The sequence below is a fragment of the Tyto alba genome, unplaced genomic scaffold (assembly GCF_018691265.1).
Source record: "Tyto alba isolate M040663 unplaced genomic scaffold, T.alba_DEE_v4.0 Super-Scaffold_8, whole genome shotgun sequence".
Taxonomy (NCBI): domain Eukaryota; kingdom Metazoa; phylum Chordata; class Aves; order Strigiformes; family Tytonidae; genus Tyto; species Tyto alba.
This window is the reverse complement of record NW_024881329.1, coordinates 5,842,799-5,863,016: the sequence shown is the minus strand read 5'-3', so window position 1 is coordinate 5,863,016 and position 20,218 is coordinate 5,842,799. Positions and strand designations below refer to the sequence as shown.

Sequence of the window (20,218 nt, the reverse complement as noted above, 5' to 3'; positions counted from 1 at the left end):
GAAACTGGGGAGAAGAAAGCCATCTGTGTTTTATACATAACTGAATTTTATTCTGGCAGTGGAATTTTCAGATATTTCTAATCCCTTTTCAACCTCTTTTTTTATTTTTGTAGTGCATCAATTTATAGATTATTCACTGAGAACTAGTAACATAGTAGGACAGTATTTAAGAATACAATGTGACGTAGCATTTCATGTCTTTACAGGGTAGAAAATTAATTACATGTTTTACCATCAGTTAACACAAAAGTTTTCCTTTTTCTCTTTTTAAGCCCCCTTTCCACCAATTAGAGTTATTGTACAGATTTATAACAAACATTAAATATTTCAGTTTAGAAGATTATTTCTCTTACTTTGGGGTCAGTTTTAAGCTCCTGAATAAAGAAAAATATTTGGAACAAAAAAAATTATCCGTAGCATTTTCTTAATTGCTAATGAAATCATACAAACTCGGGCAATTTTAAAAAATTCATATACAAGTTAAATCAATTGAATAAGACATACAGGTTTCTTATTATTCTGATTGCTGTATGCTTGTGTGGGATACGATGCTGTCCCTTTTTATTTCTTATTACTGAAGAATTTTAAAAGTTTGCATTTAGAACTAATTCTGCACTTTTCTTATTAGTCGTTTCTTTTGAAGAGAATTAGTTGCTCATAAACAAAGATCCTAATGATGGACTGCATGATTTGTTTCTGAAATGCTGTTTTTCACAAAGAAGCTCTAATAAAAAGAGCTTAATTTGCCTATGCAGATTATTTTATTATTAAAAACATTTGCAAGCTATGGGGAGGGATTCCACTGAATTGAGTGGGTAATGTATCAATTTAAAATACTCCAAGAATAAGGATTGGTCTTCTAGGCTAAGTGGAATTTAGAGGTGGTAGGTAGGCTGAAGAAGTATGCATGTGCAAGTGTGTGTTTGTGGGGATATTGCTAGGATCAGGAAAGCATCAGATTAACTTGAGATAAAAGATATTTACAGTATAGTACATTTCCAATTAAGCTTTTAGGTGTTCCAGTAATATAATTAATAAATAATAATACAGAGTTGGCTGAGGGCATCAGATCACCTTTCTGTCTTTTGCTTTCTTTTAGTGAAAGTTCTAGCCGAGAGCATACAGTCCACTGGTAGCTAGACAGTGCGCATCAGCGGTAGCTTCTCCACAGGGGTCAGTGCGTTGCTTCACCTATCTGCCAGACCTTGATTCATCTTCCTCAGGCAGCTCTTTAGCTGCCAAGAGCCTGGTCTCGTGCTCCTATTGCAGGCAAATGGTCCAGTGACATCATGGTGACACTCACAGTGAGCTAGTTGACAGCAGCTGATGATACCTGGTTGTGTACACCGTAATTCTGTGAGTTTTGAAGTTTTGGAATAGTTTAATGGACTCATTACTTCTATCCCTCTCTACTTCCATAAATCAAGAATAAGTAACAGAGCATGCTTTAGAAAAGGAATTCTCCCCAACAGATCAGATCTGTTACAGTATTAAGTGTGAGATCTTACATCTGGGAGAGAACAAGAACAGAGTATTCCAGTCCAGAATATTCAGATGACCACTTAGATGTGAAAACATCATGAGTGGGAAAACATTTTATAAAGTTTATAATCAGCCCTGCCAGTGAGTACTTCACATCACATACAACAAGTATGGCGGTATTATCTATAAAATACAGCTGTATCTGTACACCTAGGCAACATCTTGAAACATACATGAAAGAGCATTCTGTAGTAACAGCAGGCAGAGCTGTTTGATTTCCCCTTCTTCTGTTTTCCCTACATCTTTTCACCTACATCCTTTTTTTTTTTTTCCTCACCACTTAATATCTTAGTCTTCTATCCAATCTAAAAAAAGGAAAAAAAAAAAGCACACAAACCCCTCCATTTTCTTCCTTCTCAGAAGGATCAGGTTTAAAAAGAAAAGAAAAAACAGATTTGAGATTATATTCTGCATATATTCAGTCCTGATCCAGATGTGGTTTTAAGCATTTTCACCAAGATTCTACTACACTGATCAGTACAGGACAGAAGAATGTTAGGGGTTGGGGATCAGATAATGCAGTAATGTGGCAAGTAAATACTGTCATATAGAATGAGTCTTTCCCCATAAATACAAGAAATGGAGAAAAATGGGTTTAGGGGCTGGTTTTTTTTTTTGTTGTTTGGATTCTTGTTTTTTAAGCTTATTATTACACTTCTAAAAATGTTTCAAAAACAAGCTAAGGAGCATATATTTCAACAGAAATTGTGATCTCACCAGTGAGGAATGATGATTGAAATCTGCCCCAGCCAGTGTTTGCTGTTTTGTGATAATACACACACAGCATTGAGTGTAAGACAGATAATTTGCCAAAGAATAACATGTTCAAAATTGTGTTTTCCAATTTTTTTAAAACAAATAAAATACTATTTGCTAAGCCATCTAGTAAAAGCTTGTCAAAATTGTTATACATATCAAAATGTATGCTGCTTAGGATAGCATTATTTTCTAGCGAGAGCAGTCAGAAACTATGGTAACAGCTAGAAAAGCCTGTTGTAGAAATATGTTTTGTTGTTAGTGCATTGTGTATTGATATTGTTGGGTATTGTTTCTGTCATAAGCGAGAAATGTTTGTAGCTTTTAAACACAGGACCTGACTCTTCATTGTCTTGCGCTTCTCATTTTGCACAAATGAAATTTGAATATTTGCTTATCTGATTTGATACAATTTTATACCATATTGTACATACATCTTTGGCCAGATATAAGTAATTTGCAAAATGTAGAGGGCAATAGAAGAGTCAGACTTCTCCCAATTTGGAAAAAAGGTGCAGGTTGTTAGCTTTGATACTGCACATAGCTCCAACTATCTCATTTATATAAAAGAGAATAAAATGTTTTGCTTAGTTTGTGAAGCTCAAATTGATTGTACTTGCTGAAAACACAAGCCTTAATCTGTGCATGTTAAATTATTGTGTGCAATGCAACACTGACACATCTGAAGGAATATAGTGCAAATTGCTATCAAGTTTGCCGATCTCCTTCAGGAAAAGCAACTCTAGAAGTGTTGCTATAGTTTCCTCCAACAGTGAAGAAATTATCCAGTCCTCAGGGAGCCTCAGATACTTACCAAGCACAAGCTCCCATATGAAAGTTTTTAACTTCCTGATCTCACTTGTTTTCAAACTTACTTTAATGTTTTACATTTGTACCTTGTTCTTTCAGACACTGGCATAGACCATCAGGCTCTCCTTAAACAGTTTGAGCACCTGAACCATCAGAATCCTGACACGTTCGAACCTAAAGACTTAGATATGTTGATCAAAGCAGTGAGTGCTAGATATAAACTACTATGGGGTTTTTTGGTATTATTCAGTATACTTTTTTCCTCTGGTAAAGACAAATCCTTTTATATATACCACTTTTTTATAAATTACATGCAGTTTTCAGAGAAAAGTCAGATGTCTCCATTGCACACTTGAAAACTGTTGTCAGTATGCAGTATGCTAAAGAGTCCATAAATTTTGGGGTGACATCTTAACAGGATTTGAATTCATGTGCCAGTACAAAGAACTTGAAGAATAAAATACACCTTTCCAGGAGCCTTTAAATAGACAGTTTTGATAGGAGTACATTTTTCCCAAGTGTATTTTCTGATTTCTATTTCTAAATGATTTAGGTGTCTCCCAGAGTGACGTAAATGATCATCCCTAAACTAGCCATTTGAATTTTGGGATCTATTATATATATATATATGTCAAGCTGCAAATCCACAGCAGAGTAGAATTTAAGAGATCAGTATTAGAAATTGCATATATTGGGCATGGCACTCAATGTCTATTTAGCAGACTGAGTATCAATGACAGGTGTGGGAGGTTTTTTCAGTGCATGTTTATTAAGGAGATGCAGTTAGGCAAAGCATGGCATGGCTTTTTCAACTGCTGGAAAAAATTTGCTTCCCAAGGGGGAGCACAACTTTACGCTCAGATAGTCTTTAGAAAGCACACTGCATGTCTGAGATGAGAATTTTACAGTTTTTATGTTTTTAAAATAAATTGAAACATAAGGTATATTTTAAGCTTTCTGTAATTTTTGTGGATTTTTTTTTACCCTTGGAAAATTTTATCTTAGTTTTCTGTAAAAGTATTTTTTATATAGATATTTTTAAGTTTCTTGCTGTTTCTGAGCATATCCTCAACTGGCCACATCTTTCTCGAGATACTGACAGAGTGTAATGCGTATTTTAGGGGGTCTTTGTTTTGGAATTGTTTTTGAAAATGTACAGTGAATCTGAAAACTAAAATGTAAATACTGGAGAGGTTGTATCAGGTATAAACATGTTACTTCGAAAAGCACTACCAAAACATCCTGTAATACCTGGAGCTGTCTGAAAATGATATGTCTCTAAACTCTATACAAGTACTTGTCAGAAATTCTCCCCAAACACCCTTTCCCTCCATATAATAGGGTTTTTTGATTTGTATTAAGCTACTGCAAACTAACTCCCATTATTAATGAAGGCACTTTTTTCATTAAACTGTAGGATAAGCTACAGATGTTCTTATTCTGAAGTAATCAAGGAGTTAATGGTACTATTTGAAACTGCACTAAGTTAGTATGGGACTTACTTAACCTGAGTTAATTTATTATTAATTGATGAGAAAGGACACCTTGATATCTTCTTACAGTACTGTGTAGTTGCAAAAATTGTCTAGCAGTTGAACCCTTGCAAATTAATTTTTGTGAAAATAACAAAGTGAGGAGAGATGTTTCTGCATCACAGTCACGTGGAAAGAAACCCCGCAACTCCTCTACCTCATGTTTAAAAGGAGAATGGCAATATGGCCAGCCTTGCCTACAGATCTGAACAATACAGTGTTTTTAATGTCATACATGTTAGCATAATTGTGTGACATGATCATATGCCTACATGTATCTATATTTCTAGGCTACAAGTGACCTGGAAAACTATGATAAGACCCGCCATGAGGAGTTTAAGAAATACGAGATGATGAAAGAACATGAGAGGAGAGAGTATTTAAAAACATTGGATGAAGAAAAGAGGCAACGAGAAGAATCCAAATTTGAGGAGATGAAGAAAAAACATGGAGATCACCCTAAAGTTCACCATCCTGTAAGGCCACAGTCTGTTCTTACATGATTGGGCAGAAGCTTTCCTCACCAGAGAGAAAAAGCTATTAAAGAGAAGGGTGTATCTTGTTTGTTCTCAGCATTTGCCTCTTCTCGTTGGCATGGGAGCAGAGTGTGGGAACAATGCTGAGAGCATTACAAAATGCACTATATATACCCCCATTTTTTTCTGTACAAGTATGTAAATAATAATTCTGCCAGCAAATAGCAAAGAAGCTAAAACTCATGAGGAAGAAGCCAGGATGGTTCAAAACTGTAGAGATGACTTCATGGTATGCCTGACCTGCAAGCAACTGCATCACAGTACCATTTGCTCTAGAAAAGGAAAACTAATTTAACTCCCTTCAGCTATTATTTCTAGATGAGTCAGTGTGGCCATGACTATTACAGATATTTCCTTTCCACAGAATATGCATTCCCTTGACACTCCTTCTTTCCCTGGGCCTTTCTGTGTAATGAAAGTGTTAGACCTGACCAAAAAAGATTTAAAGAAAATTCATTTTGCAGCATGACTATTCAGAAAACATAGCCTTTCAGAGAAACTAATGAAGAAAAATAAATCATCTTTTCAATAATTTTTCTTTGTAACCAATCTATAGGGAAGCAAAGACCAACTGAAAGAAGTATGGGAAGAAGCAGATGGACTAGATCCTAATGAATTTGACCCCAAAACATTTTTCAAATTACATGGTAAGAGGTTTGGTTTAATTTAATGAACAAGTGAAGTGAGTTTCTGTTACCTTCTGCTGAGGGCAAGTTTGTCTTATGCTGGGATGAAGTCTTATACCTCAAGCAATGTGGATGAATCTGAAGAGTACAGGGGAGAGAATATTTATGTTATTTGTAAGCTTACTGCAAATTTTTAAATGGGGTTTAAAAGTTGAAAACAGTTTTGTTTAACTACTCATAAAATCATACAGCCAATAGCCAGTAGTGATTCCTCAGGGAAGTATGGATATTTGGAGGGCTGTCCATATCAATAACTTTGCTTACACACTCTGTACTAGGAATCAATCCTCAGAGGTGTGTGTGGGAAAACCTGCTTTCTCATCATCTTTGCAGATAAGTGAGAGACACCCCTTATCTTTGGAATGGTCGTAGAACTGCCAAGCCTCCTTAGAAGTTGCAGGATTCCCTTAATAAAACAAAACACAAAATGCCCCCCAATCCTGCCTTTATATTTCTCAGCAATGTGCAACTAGAAACAATAAAATAGTAGCCAAGATGAGGATGCATCTCAATGGGCATTTTGCTTTAAATGTGGTTGTATAAATGTGTAACCTTATATGCGGAAATTGTTAAATGCTTCAAAATAAAGTACCTCTAAGCAAATCCTGCCTGGTACTGGACTGTGAAAGGTTGAACAGTACACAGAATTTGTCTAATCCCAAAGATGATAATTTAAGTGAAGAAAAGTGTCCTAGCTTGAGTCTGAACTTTTGTCTTTGTTTATAAGATATATAAGTATGTATTATAATTATTAAACATTATTTCTTCTTTCTAGAAAGAGATCTTAAAGATAATTTTCTGAAATCTTTTTGGTACTTTTTTGTGCAAATCTTACCAAAACACAAATAGCTGAAATAACCTTTTGCCTTAGAGCTTAGTACATAAGAAACTTTGAAGCAATTAAACAAAAATACTGTATAATAACACTCATTTGAAGTAGACATTCTCTTTCAATTTTGGAGTTAGTATAACAATATTCAGAATAGAATGTAGGATAAAAGACGGGTCGTTACCAATTATTCTTCTCTTTGCTTTTGTCATGAAAATTCATTTTACAGTGATCTCTTCTCAAGCACTGCATATTTATATAAATTGTCACATAATTCTTTAGTTTTTTGGAGAGTCATACTGTTAGTTAACAAAGTTTTATACAGATTTTTGTTGCTCCTGAATCTATTTACAAATTTAGTCATTAAATTGGGACAACTTGTTCTCAGCAACATTTTTTGGCATTTGCACTCTGTGCAGTCCTGTTGTGACCTATTTCAGTTTGCTAATCAAAGAAGTAGGGAGGTTGTTTCAGACTTGTCCAACCAACCAAAAATGGCAATACAGTTCAGCCAATGCCTGATAAAAACCTAAACAGAAAAAATGACCTATGTAACCAGCATCTTCTTAAATAAGGTTTTTAATCCACGAGATGTGTATGCTGGTACCTATTAATTCATGGAGGACTATGACATATATTACTTTCTGTACATACTGAACTTTTATTTTCAACACTTCTTTTTGTAGATGTTAATAATGATGGTTTCCTGGATGAGCAAGAATTAGAAGCCCTATTCACTAAAGAGGTAAAAAAAAAAAAATTCAGAAACTTAACTTGTTTCAGTAAATGGTTACAGAGATGTCTGTATTTTTTCCAAGTGTATTTGGGGGCTTTGGACTACAAATTAGAGTATTCATGCCAAGTTTTATGCATCTTTTATAAAAACATTAAAGTGTAGAAACATCAGTGTGGAAAATAAAGTAGTTGAAGCAGAGGAATCAAGACACCAGAGAGCTAGCGCTCGTGTATTTCTCTGTCACAGGCTTGTTTGAGATTTTACAATTAATCTGCAGGATAGTTATACCTGTATAAATTGCAATGCAGAGAGCTGTGCTCTTGCTCTGGCTAGATGCAGCCTGGTAGAGGTTCTGAAGCTGGGTAGCTCTGCTCATTCAGTGCTAATCAACAAGTCATAAGACTTACTGAGAGAAAAAGGGTCACACTCGTGTGAATTGGCTCAAAGGCAGCACATTGTGAAAGCGGCTTCAGAAATTTCACATATTTTGTATCTAGCTAGTTTGGAGAACATGTACATGTAATAAACCAGACAGGCTCTTAGTTTCTTTAAGCCTTGGTTTATTGTCTGTGAAAATGCAAATATTAGTACTTCTTTGCCTCCCCGAGGGGTAATGATAGCAATGTACTGAAATGCTACAGTGATAGGAATTGCACAATCAGTGAGTAAACAAAAGGCCCCAGTCTTCATTTTACCAGTAGGTTCTGGTTTGGTATAGTAGAAAAAAACCCTAAACTTCCCATTCAAAGATCCAGTACTATGGCTGTCAATGTTTAGTCTTACTCCTTTTTTCTAGATTTCATGAGTCAGTGAGGAAATGTGCTATACAACGTATATAGAAGCTTATAAATTCATACTATATTTTTTTTAAAGAAGTTAAATTTGCAAGTACAGATTTCTAACATTATTTTGCCATAATCCCCTCTAATACAACAAAAATACATGGCAGTCTTTCTTGACAGGTATTTCCCACCATTTTGCGGCTCTAGAGTTTAAAAACAAATAGTCTGGGTCCTTAAAATTACCTATGGCTAAGCAAGTGAAGCTAAATGACTAAGAAATTTAAGTAGAAACAAGTAAGCATGAACTCACTGGAAAGACACTGTGCAAGGAGAGAAGCGGACCATTAAATTAAGCACTCAATTTGTCTTGTGATGTCCTGAATGCTTACAGGGTCAGCTGCATGCTCTTGTAAAAATGCTACTCTCTCCTGTTCCAGAAACCACATGGAAACTCTGCCTGCTTTGAATCAAATGTAGGCTCAGACTGTGCCTGCAGAGGTCAATTTTACTGTAATGTCCACAGCACTGAATTACAACAGACCACATGAATTAACTGAAGACTTCATTCTTAGCAGTGAAAGGCTCACTTGATGCTTAAATACTGTGCTAAAAGAGGAGAATTACACACACACTCTCTCACTCTATTGGAAGAAATAATGCATTTTTTTAGCAACATCTCATGCTACTGTTCAAAATATGCTCTGTCATTTGAATGAGCAGCCCTTTCTCCAAACTAATATTTGTTAATCTTAAATTTCAGCTAGAAAAAGTTTACGATCCCAAAAATGAAGAGGATGACATGGTTGAAATGGAAGAAGAAAGGCTGAGAATGAGAGAACATGTAATGAATGAGGTGGGGACTGATGTTCAGTAGAGCTGCTAATTTCCTTCTATGTTCAAGAAATACAGTCCTCCTAACATGAAGGGTTGTCCAAGTACAGTAGCAGGGGACACCTTGTCACATTGAATGCTGTTTGTGCTGGGATTCACATAAAGTTACAATTCTCAAGCCCTGTCCCCATATTCTGATGTAAATACCTGCTGAGTAGTTTTTATTTGAGAAGTTCCAGAGAAGGAGTTGTGCTGGAGCCTCCATCTTTTGCAGATACTGAGATTCAGTAGAAGTTCCCTGTAAATTTTGTGTCAAACAGGGAAGACTCTAAATGTGCTTCTTCACTTGGCAAATGGATAAGATCTAGGTGTGAGAAGAGGGAGTAAAGCAATGTCTTCTTTCATATAGTTCACCTTCATCCCTTCAGAAGAGGTCTCGGAGCTCAAGGTATCGCCTACGACAGTGAATACATTTACTAGTTCTGATAGGTTTTCAGCTCAGTAGACAGAGGAAAGGGAAGAGGATGTTTTGAACAAACTGTATTTTTCACTCGTATCTTTTTTGTACTCAACTCTATTCCTTAAGCTTGAGGAGCACAGTGAACCTGGTCTTCTGTTAGTCATGAAGGAAAGCATTTCCTCCCTTCCCTTTAAAGAATTCTGACACAATTCAGTTGGAGTTTTTTTGGTGTTTTAAAACCTCCCCATTCAACAGAGGACTCTGACTCACAGTTACAAAAGCATTACCAGAAAGCTACAGAACATTTTTCTCAAAAAAATCATGCATACCACTATTAGTGTTGGGGCTGTGGCCACAAGTAATGTTTCTGATAAAGTCAATCAATTAAGAAGTAAAATGTGAGGATTCACTTTTTATTTCCATTTTTGTTAAGCTATATAAGATTGTGAGAGAAGTTTTCAGACAACGTTGCAGGCAATTCCTTGAAAACAGGACAGTTTAAAAATAAAGTGGTACTATTTGATGATATTTGCATAATGAAATTAAACATTAGCTCCACCAAAACCCATACTTTAGGCTGAATTTAATTTTTTGTTTCAAATAGGTTGACATCAACAAGGACCGGCTAGTGACTTTGGAAGAGTTCCTGCGAGCTACAGAGAAAAAAGAGTTTTTGGAGCCAGATAGCTGGGAGGTAATGAGAATGTGTTCCAGGTGCAACACACGGTACTATTACTGTTACTTTAACCAGGAAACCAAATGGCATGTCTCCGACCTTTGCTTTTTTTCAGTTCTGTTTTGGCGTGCGTGTGGTTAAGCACCTTAGCTAAATGTAATGTACAAAAGGTGGCAGACTAATGTAATGCAGATACAATCTCCGCTGTCCACACACAAACAGAAAAGGTCTTGCGCCACCCTGTGGATTCTAGAAGGGTTTTCCCCACATGCTTTTCAAACTGAAAACGGATGTTTTGCTTATGAATCACTTTGAAGGGAAGATAAGAGCTCAGCTGGACGCAAGAGGAATTTTTTTCTCCTACCTCTAAGTCTAGTGGAATTTTGCTGAGGAAATAGCTGAGAAATGGCTATTTGCTGTTTCTTACAGTGAGTGTACTAACCCTTCACAGTGTCGTATCTGGGTATTTTGATGAAGATCCTGAGGGTTGGTTAGTGAACTGTACAGTTCAGCTAATAATAATTTCAGTGGGAAGAGAATAAATATATATATGCATTCCTGGCAAAGCGTTCACATTTGTATGTATTTTCTTGCAGACACTAGATCAACAGCAGCTCTTCACTGAGGACGAGCTGAAGGAATTTGAAAGTCATATTACTCAGCAGGAAGATGAACTCAGAAAGAAGGCAGAAGATCTTCAGAAGCAGAAGGAAGAGCTACAAAGGCAGCACGACCAGCTTCAGGCTCAGAAACAAGAGCTTCAGCAGGTAAACTTAAGAGAACAGAATTTGTTTTCTTTCCTTTTCTGTATGCTTATATGTGTAACAAATCGCTCATGACAGTCCCCAACTCTGGAGCATTCTTTACCTTGATTTCTCATATGAGTCCCAGCTGAATTCTAAACTAACAGTACCACAGCAAAATGTAATCTAGTCTTCAGGATTATAGCAAACAGTGCAAGCATCTCAACTCAGTAGTATACCCATGAGGAAAGACCTTACATAATGATTGCAGAATTTGGTTTAAGTGTATTCATTTATGTCACGTCAGAGAAAGTTGACAGATTTAAGTTTTTCAACTGTCGTATTTTATTTTTCACCAGGTTGTAAAACAGATGGAACAAAAGAAACTGCAGCAAGGAAATCCTCCTGCAGGACCAGCTGGAGAACTGAAATTTCAACCCCGTATGTGTCTTTCTGTATAGATACACAAGCTTTAAAATAAGATCTCCAGTGTAAAAGTCATTTAAACTATATTTTTATGTTGAAAATGTTAATATAATGTGGTTTTAATGATCTCTGTGGAGAGGTTCACTAAACTATCTTGAAGAGGGAAGTATGGAATTCTCTTAAAGCATTCCTGAAATCTCAGTGCTTTTACGTCCATAGTAAAAAGAGTTCTAACTCAAGACATCAAAGGGGCAGAGAATAAGGATTATGTAGTGACTGTCAGTCTAAAAATATTGAGATCTAGGATATCTAGGATTTCTGAGCATCCAGAGTAGTACAGGGACATACAAATGACCAGGTCTGTCTGGTGTTCTATAGCTGCATTACCAGTCTCAGACTGCAGAACAAATCAAAACATTTAAATGCTTTCAAAAAGTCTATTCTTAGTGGCCAGTTTACCAGCAGTTGGGCGCAACATGACATGACAAGTTAGTTTTAGACAGTATGAATGACCAATTGCTTCAACACCCTCAGAAGAAGATAGTGTCATAATAAATCATTGCATTTGCTCATTGGTGGCAACAAAGTGGTCAGGTGTATATTAGCCTTTCTTATCCATAACACATTGTCCATGTTTCTTTTGTGCTTTAAAGGGGCTCTGCTCTCCCATACATCCTGACTTAGCTTTTTCTCCTCCTCCAGAAATGCTGAAACAAATATGGCTTTATTGGTTTCCATGTTCATTATCATATATCATCATATACGTTATCAGTAGAGCTCAATAACTGCTTGGCACTCATCTCAAACATAAGGCTTCAGACTATATCCAGGCAGCCTCCTGAATACTGGAAGTTCTTAACTGCTCCTGCAGGGCAAACAGCTGGATTTCAAACCTTAAATGCTATATTCAGTTATTACAGCTTACTTTGTTCTGAAATTCTATCCCTAAGTCACTCATTTCTGTGAAAAGAAATAATGAAATTGCAGTACCAATTTAATTTTGTCTTTCATTTGCTTGAAAACTGTCTGTGGATAATTTAATTTTATGATCCTTAGTTCTGAGAGCCTCAATTCCCCTCACCTTCAGTAAAACATCATGTGTAATAGCAGATGCACTGGAAGTTGGACTAATGATACATCTTTTGATACTGGCAATGTTGTAGCAGATACTATGCTTAGCACATGTATTATTTTATGAAAAAACTTTCTGTAAAGTCATTTAATCGGGTGTCATAAGAATTATATTAGCCAGAACTAATCACTGCTCATTCACTGAGTTAAGGTGATTCAAGTAGACAGTGTTTCTAATCTGTAGGCTACTGGAGCTACTAAATGTAATTTGGGGGGGGGGGGGTATGTGAGATCACAAAAATGCAACTGCAAGTTCTGAAATCTTCAGCAAACTATGAAAATTAGTGTTATACACACATAGGCAAAGGCAGAATGGTGATGCAGTGAGGAGTAAAATATACGAGCAAGTTGTTAATTTTTTTTTTTTTTAAGTTTCCCATATTGGCCTTAAAGGTTTCATAAACACATATTTTAGAAAGAACAATCTCCAAAGAACCAGTGTTTCACATAAATACAAATATTTCATAGAAAACAGAAATTAGTAGTAATCTAAGTGGAAACACTGAATATTATAATAATGCAGTCTATTGAGTAATCTCAATCTAATTTCATTGTTAGTCACAAACAAAATTATTGATTTCACTTGCAAACCAAAATATAGAAGGTTGTGTTTGATTGTCACTACACCTGTCACATTTTGGATCAATTTAATTGAGAAGTTACAAATAGATTTATTCTTGTTTTACAGCCGGGGAACACAAAGTTGGAGATGCACCAAAACATCCTGCGGGAGGTGATCAGCCTTTACCACCAGGACATGTCCAGGAACCAGCTGCCAGAACTGATCAAGTTCACCCTTAACCACTTGTGCCTCAAGTTTATAGCATCTTTATTATTTGGGGGGCGGGGCAGGAAATCAGAGTGAAACATGAACTCTCCACTTTATTCCCCAGATTGTAAAATCATTGGGAATGTTAGAGATAAAGTATCAATTGGATTTGAATCATAAATTAAACTCATTTTCTATCCAGTGCATCAGTGAGAAACACAACAAGGGGATCATTTAGAGGCTATAATGGAGGAGGGAATTAAGGAAACTATTAATACTAGAGATTTTTATGGCCAGGGGACTGAACTGTTGAACTCTTCTCTTACGAAAAGGGAGGAGGTGTCTGTCATTCTGTGTTTAGACATGAATCAGAATCTTCTCAGAGAGGAAGCAGGGAACTGGCCTGAATGTCAAGTTAGGTCTAGTTTTATGTAGAAACTTTCCAGAAATGCTGAGAAGCAAAATATGGGGAAACAAAGACCATCGATAAAGGCCTACCATTTCCAGCACTACCAAACCCTTTCTTCTTTGAGACCAAATAAAAATCAAGCTTATAAACCTTAATCACATAAAATTTGCACTTTCTAAAAATCTAAACACAGCAAAGAATTATGTGGAACAGTGAATATTTTTCATGTTTACAGAAGCCTAAGAATTTCACTGCAAGCCTTCAGAAGGAATACTGTACGTCTGGTGTATTGATCTGAACCGTCCTCCTTGTTGAGATTAATTCTGTGTAGCAGTTGAATACTCAACTGGCTCTTGGGACAGTATTTTTGTCCCTGTTTCTTTCATCAGGTGCCAGCTGATCTCAAAATTTTGCATGTTACTAAGTAAGCTTTTTATGTTGATGGAAATATTGTGCAAAGCAGAAAAAGTCTCACTGTCTTTTTCTGTACAGATTATCCTACCTCCTATGATAATACCAGATTTTTCAAAATGCACCATGTGCTTCAGAAAGTTATTCTCAGACATGAATCTCTGACTTGCTAAGAGTCCTACTATTAACCCTTATTAATCTTTCAGCAGTTGATGTAAGTTCATGAAGTGTCCTAAACCAGGGGTGCTATTTGATTGTATTATTTTGGTATTGAACCAGGACAGATTACTAATATTGTAAGCCAAGATTTTACAAGAATAAGTTGATTTTCCTGTGGGTTTTACTATAATGTTGAAAAATTGTGTGATTGTCCTTGCTTGTCATTCATTTCAGACTGAAAGTATCCTAAAGTGTAAATTCTGTTTGTTTTTTTGTTTGTTTGCTTGGGTTTTTGTAGTTTTTTCTTTTTTAAAAAAACATGGATTGTTCTGATTTATAATGCTGGCTTTGAACTGATACACACACCTTGGCAAGCATCCTTTGCATTTCCTTCTTGTGCTGTGGCTAACTGCTGACAGTGTCATTAAAGGAGAACATTTGGGTTTTGAGCAAAGAAACAGAGACAAGCCTCTGTTGTAGAAAGATGTTCCTTTCAGAATAAGACCAACCTCAAAAAAGACAGAAGGCAATTACTAGTATTTTTTTGTTGACATTTGGGAAATTTATCACTCTGGAGAACTTTGATTGATAGAAGCTAGGCACATGCTTTCCATGTTTAAGGCTTCTTTCATTGGGCCTGAGAATATTCTTGTTCTCCACACAATATAATAGAACTCACTGCTGGAAGAGATTAGGTTTCCTTATCTGTTTCATCGTGTTAGTTGTCATGTCACATTTCCTTCATTTATACCGCTCAAACAATTGAACTTTTAACCTTTTTTTTTATGTTGTTCTCTCCACAAGTGGTTAACGTTTTAATTTCATTTCCAAAACCAGTGTCTCCACTGTATGTCATTTCCCTGTAGTTCTAACATCAGATTGATTATGTCTTTGTCAGGAGACTAAATACCTTTCAACAACTTCATCTGTTTGCTAAGAGGCCCAGACAGTTACAGCTACATCCAGACTAACATGGTTTCTCAGTGCACAGCCCTGGCTTTGGCATTGTAGCCTGATAATGAGTAACAGAGCAAGGAAGGAAAAAAGAGGGAATTATTCAAATGCTGTGGAAAAGGTGAGGGGAAATTTTTTTTTGTGTTTTCCTCATCCCACACGAAAGTTTACAGAGGACAAATGATACAGCCACGAATGTTTGTAGAGAATCAAGGACTGAAATCTTTGTTGTAGAGGCATTTCTACCATATAAGTCATTCCTTCAGGCTACATCTGCTTCCTAACAAATGTCGTTATATGTAATGACATGCTTCGTAATGCAATACTCAAGCTTCAGCTTTAGTGCAACCTCTTATATTTTGTTTGTAAAATCCTGACTCTCCCTGCTGTTGGAGATGGGCATTATATCCCCCTTATCACATTTACTTTGAAACATCCAGAGTTTTGTAAAGAACTCTTCTAACTTGGGTGCTGAACTCAGCTTCTGCTCACCGCAGTGTGGTGAGTGTCTCGGGTGACTGAGGAAGCCACTTGTGAGAAGCCAGAGTTTTCACTTGTCATTTCATCATGAGTTAGCATTAGCCAAGGTTCCTCCCTTTGCATTTCAGCTAGCGGCTGAGGTGTGTTCAGTGTAAAATGGTGCTCATCTTTCTCTCAGTTGCTATCAGATACCTAAATGTTGTTCTTGTCACTGTTAATTTAATTAGTAGGCTTCCAGTGTAAAAATATACTACAGACTTTCTGTTAATTTTTTAGAAGTTGCAACAGGCAGTTTTTTAAACTTTACAATCAGTGATCAGGTTCATCTCAAACGATAATCAAGGTTTAGTCAGACAGACAGTCGTTTGTCCTAAATTATGTGGAAGTCAGAGCCTCAGTCCTCAATAACGCTTAAATTATCAAACTCCTACAGAACACATCTCGTTTATTTCCTAAATGTTTTTGAGATGGAAACCCAAATTAGAACTTCATGCTCGTCCACCCAATTAAAAAAATCTCATGTGCATAGGTAACTGTATCACACGTCCACAAAGATAGCAAGGACTGAGTAGATGTTCTTTCAAAGGATGGTCTGTCAGGTGTGGTCTGTCAACAATGTTCACCAAGTCCTGTCCATCTCATCCTCTCTGTGGAGGAAGGGTATCGATCTCCAAGCCTAGGCTAAAAGAAATCTCCATCCGAGTGTAATAAGGTCACCAAACTATTGGTGGATCAATTCTGAAGTGTAGGTTAGATAAGAGTTACCTCACTGGAAGGAACATCTGCCTTAGAGGTTATGTAATGTGCTGAAGTCATGCTTACACATGAAATGTTTAGCAGATTTGTTGCTTTTTAATGTGTGTTGTTTTCGATGCTGATGTCTTCTTTTAATTGGCTTCTCTTTTCCATAAAAGAGACTAAAAGTATTAGCCACTAAAAGCATGTTTCTGCCATGGTACTGATTTCTCAGGAGCTTTTTAAAGTTGAAACAAAAATACATTAAACTAAGCTTACAGCTAAGTGAGGAAGTAGAAAGCTATAATCCTAGATAAATAAGGGACTAGAATATCGTGGGCACCAGTGCTTTCACCTGTACTCTGCTTTTCATTTAGGAGGTGATTAAAAGAAAACCGAATGTAACTTGATACAGACACCAGTTCCAAGACAGATGCAGAGATTTGGTTTTGTACTTGGCTGGGATTTCGGTAGGAGGATGGAGGGGTAAGATGTTATCAATGCTGTACAAATTCATATCCTCCAGTGCAATATATGTAGGAAAAAAAAAAAAAAAAAAAAAGGCCCCGCTCTGTATTTTGTATAGATTAGTTTTTAACTGGATTAAACTGAAACTCAGCGCAGTGGCAGATGTCTAGTGTTTTATTTGAAGTGGATGGGAAAGAGGCGGGTTTAGATCTTGTCTATATGCACAACTTTGTCTTTCTGCTTAGAGGCCCTTCCTGTTTGCCCTCCACTCTTTGCTTTCTGGGAAGATGTGAAAAGGAATTTATAACAACATGTAAGTATCTTTTGTTCTTCCCTGGCACCAGCTGCCTCACTGCAATAGCTATTCACTAGGTACTTGAATGCTCAATTTTCTATATTCATAAAAATACAAATCCAACTATTTAAAGTGCTACTGCAACAGCATTTCAAACTCTTGATGACACCACAGTCTTCCTTAACTTGTTCAAATTCAAAACATAAATCCCAGAGAAGGTGAAGTACCCACAGGTTTAGTGACAGATTTTTCTATAGTTTGTTCTCTCTTTGCTTACATATTTTGTCTTCAAAGCCAGGGATTTCAGGATGTCAGAATGGCTGTGTCAGTGTGTCTCTTGAGGACATCCACAGGACATGATGCCGTATCCAACCACATTAGACTTTTCCATTTTGCAAATATACATAGATCAAGAAAAATGTGATGTATGGTGGCATTTTGTGAAGAAGCAGAGCTCTGACCTAGAGCTTGTCCTTTTGTAATTGATGCAAAGGTAGGTAGCAGATGCCAGCAGCCACCCCTAAAGTTGGCCCCAGAAGTATTTCCTTGTTTACATCCTCAAATATCTGTTACGTACTGAAATTAAGAAGTAGTTGTACCAAGGCAGTGAAATGAGTCCCATCTGAAAACATAGCAACACTCGCTGTAGTTTAGCCACATTTCTAATAATTACCTTTTTATTTTGGGGGTGTTTTGGGGTTTTTTTTTTACATAATGGGAAATAGGGAACTAGCTTGAGCCCTATTATTTATGCACCCACAGATAGCAAATATCAAAACCAACTACAGTTACCCTAAGCTTTTCTAATGCTTTAAAAGCTATACTTGCCAGAATCACTTTGTATCCAATAGTAACACTTTTTATAATTACACTCTCCAATACTATGCTAAATAGCAGCCTGCATACTTGCTTGTGTAGTAAAGTACAATATCAATGAAAAAAAGTAATTTTCAGAGAGAGACAAGTTTCTGAACTTGGTATATTTTTCAGTGACAAATGCAGGGATAGAGCAGCACTACAAAATTGACCTCTCCATTCTTTGCACCTTTTCCATCAGTTCAAGCAGCGGTCAGTCTGAATGACTGCACAGCAACTGCTGCTCAGTCTCTGTTGCTAACAATTTGTATTTACTCAAACACGCCTTTTCTTACCACATAATAGCTCACAGTTAATATCTTCTAAGAAACTGCCCATAGAGTCATGTCTGTGTTACAGAAGGTGATGGTACATATGATACACAGAGCTTCCTCTCTTAATACCTCATTTCACAGCCTCTCCCACTAGTTTATCATTGCTGGACTTCACTGTTTTTGCTCCCTATCACCAGTGACAGAGGAGAAAGCAGGATGGAGGTGCAGGCAGCCCTCCACCTCCACTGCACGTCGTACCAAGCTACCCCGCTGCATGAATGCAGGGCCCACCTTGGAGAAGAGGATGAGTTATTCAGCCACAGAGTAGAGTTCTATGCAAACCTGTATATATGGAAATTTCCACAGTCACAGAAAGACACTGGATACTTAGTCACAGTGAGTGAAATTCTGAGCCCATGCCTATTCTACAGGCTGTGCAGACCTTGCCAGGGCATTTAGTACCATGGAGAAGTGATGCAATGTCTATTGTAACACACAGCGGTTTTTCACAGGAGTGCGTACAGATGCATACGATTTCTTCACTAGAGGGAGTCTAAGACAACGATTACTGAGTGTTTTTAAGAGCTAATGAAGAAGCAGAGTGGTGGCATGGTAAAATAGGATGTTGAAAACTGAATGATCCCTCAAAAGCCAAACAACAGTCACAGTGTTTCAGAAGGGCTTTTTTTTTTTTTTTCTTTTACAAGAAAGCATTTCTCACATTATGCTGTTTCTTTTTAGAAGAGACTCTGAAAGTTCAAGTGAGTACTAAGCTAGTGGTGATCTTCCTGAATACAGACACCTCTGTACCATGCTTTATCTCTGAGTACAGTATACCACAACTGGATAACAACAATATGAGAATCATTTGGTATTTAAAAACTCAAGATACTGACCAGGAAGAGATACTGTTTATGTTTATATCTGGAAACCACAGTTCTCCTAGAGCAGTCTCCTACATGTTACACAGTGAAATAGAAAAGGCAATACTGCACTATTTCTGCTAAAGATATAGCTGGAGGAAACAGGATTACACAGATACCAACTCATTGTCACTCCTGATGCTGCACAAGGAACAGCTTCTTTGGAGGTCGTTGGTAAGATGTTTTATATTAACTTTTTTCCCCAGAAATTTTAAAGGTAAAAATCAGAGCCAGCTTAAGAGTGCTAGTTCATTCAGTCTCTGAAGCTCCTAGGGAAGCACAATCACCAATGCATAGCCAAGCAAACTGATAAAAATCATTATGTTAAATATGAGATGGGATAAAAGAATAGGGTGTTTTCATCAAGGCATGCCTTAAGTTTTTGATCAGTTTCCCCATATCTCTAGTTTAATTGGCTGTGTTCGATATTATGCTGCTTAGTACACATAAAGCCACAGCTCATTTTCAACTACAGTAATTTTACAATTCTTAGTCTAAATACCCTCTTTTTATGCATTTTATTTTTTACCAAGGAAAGAAGAAAATAAGGGCTGAAAATGTTCACTTATTTGTGTTTACGGAGTATTTTAAAACCATCAAAAACATAATAAATCACACACACTATTCATAGTCTAAGTATCTGTATTTTAACTTTCTACTGTGTTTACAATACTCAGACAAGAAAAATAACCAGCCAGTCATCTATCCTGATGGGTAGACTTAGTTCAATCTACAGGTAATTACAGTATCATCAGAATAGTGTTTATTAATTTATCTATTAATTATTTACAGATCCCAAGTTGCATTTTAGTTGTCTCAGTCTGTGGGTTAACAGCTACCTCTGTTTTGGTTGGACTGATTGCTTTCCTGTACATTAAGCACTATAAACCACATAAGTGGTTTCAAGTGTCTAAATTTCTATTTTGATTGTATTACAATTTCTACACTGAAAAATGTTTTTGCAAATGGTTTTATTCTAAGGCTCATAGGCAGGATGAGTGACTACAGC

At 36.7% G+C, this 20,218-nt stretch overlaps 1 protein-coding gene across 2 annotated transcripts in view; it reads left to right on the top strand.

The window, feature by feature from the left end:
- NUCB2 (nucleobindin 2) overlaps nt 1-17,016 on the top strand; it is a 31,041-nt gene extending 14,025 nt beyond the window's left edge. For both annotated transcript variants that reach the window (XM_042785217.1, XM_009969663.3), the window contains exons 5-13: nt 3,208-3,311; nt 4,931-5,116; nt 5,733-5,823; nt 7,378-7,436; nt 8,970-9,062; nt 10,105-10,194; nt 10,773-10,943; nt 11,279-11,360; nt 13,165-17,016. In XM_042785217.1, the coding sequence (XP_042641151.1) occupies nt 3,208-3,311; nt 4,931-5,116; nt 5,733-5,823; nt 7,378-7,436; nt 8,970-9,062; nt 10,105-10,194; nt 10,773-10,943; nt 11,279-11,360; nt 13,165-13,277 (989 nt within the window). In that variant the 3' untranslated portion in view covers nt 13,278-17,016. The remainder of the gene's footprint in view (nt 1-3,207; nt 3,312-4,930; nt 5,117-5,732; nt 5,824-7,377; nt 7,437-8,969; nt 9,063-10,104; nt 10,195-10,772; nt 10,944-11,278; nt 11,361-13,164) is intronic.
- Nucleotides 17,017-20,218: the final 3,202 nt, after the last annotated feature.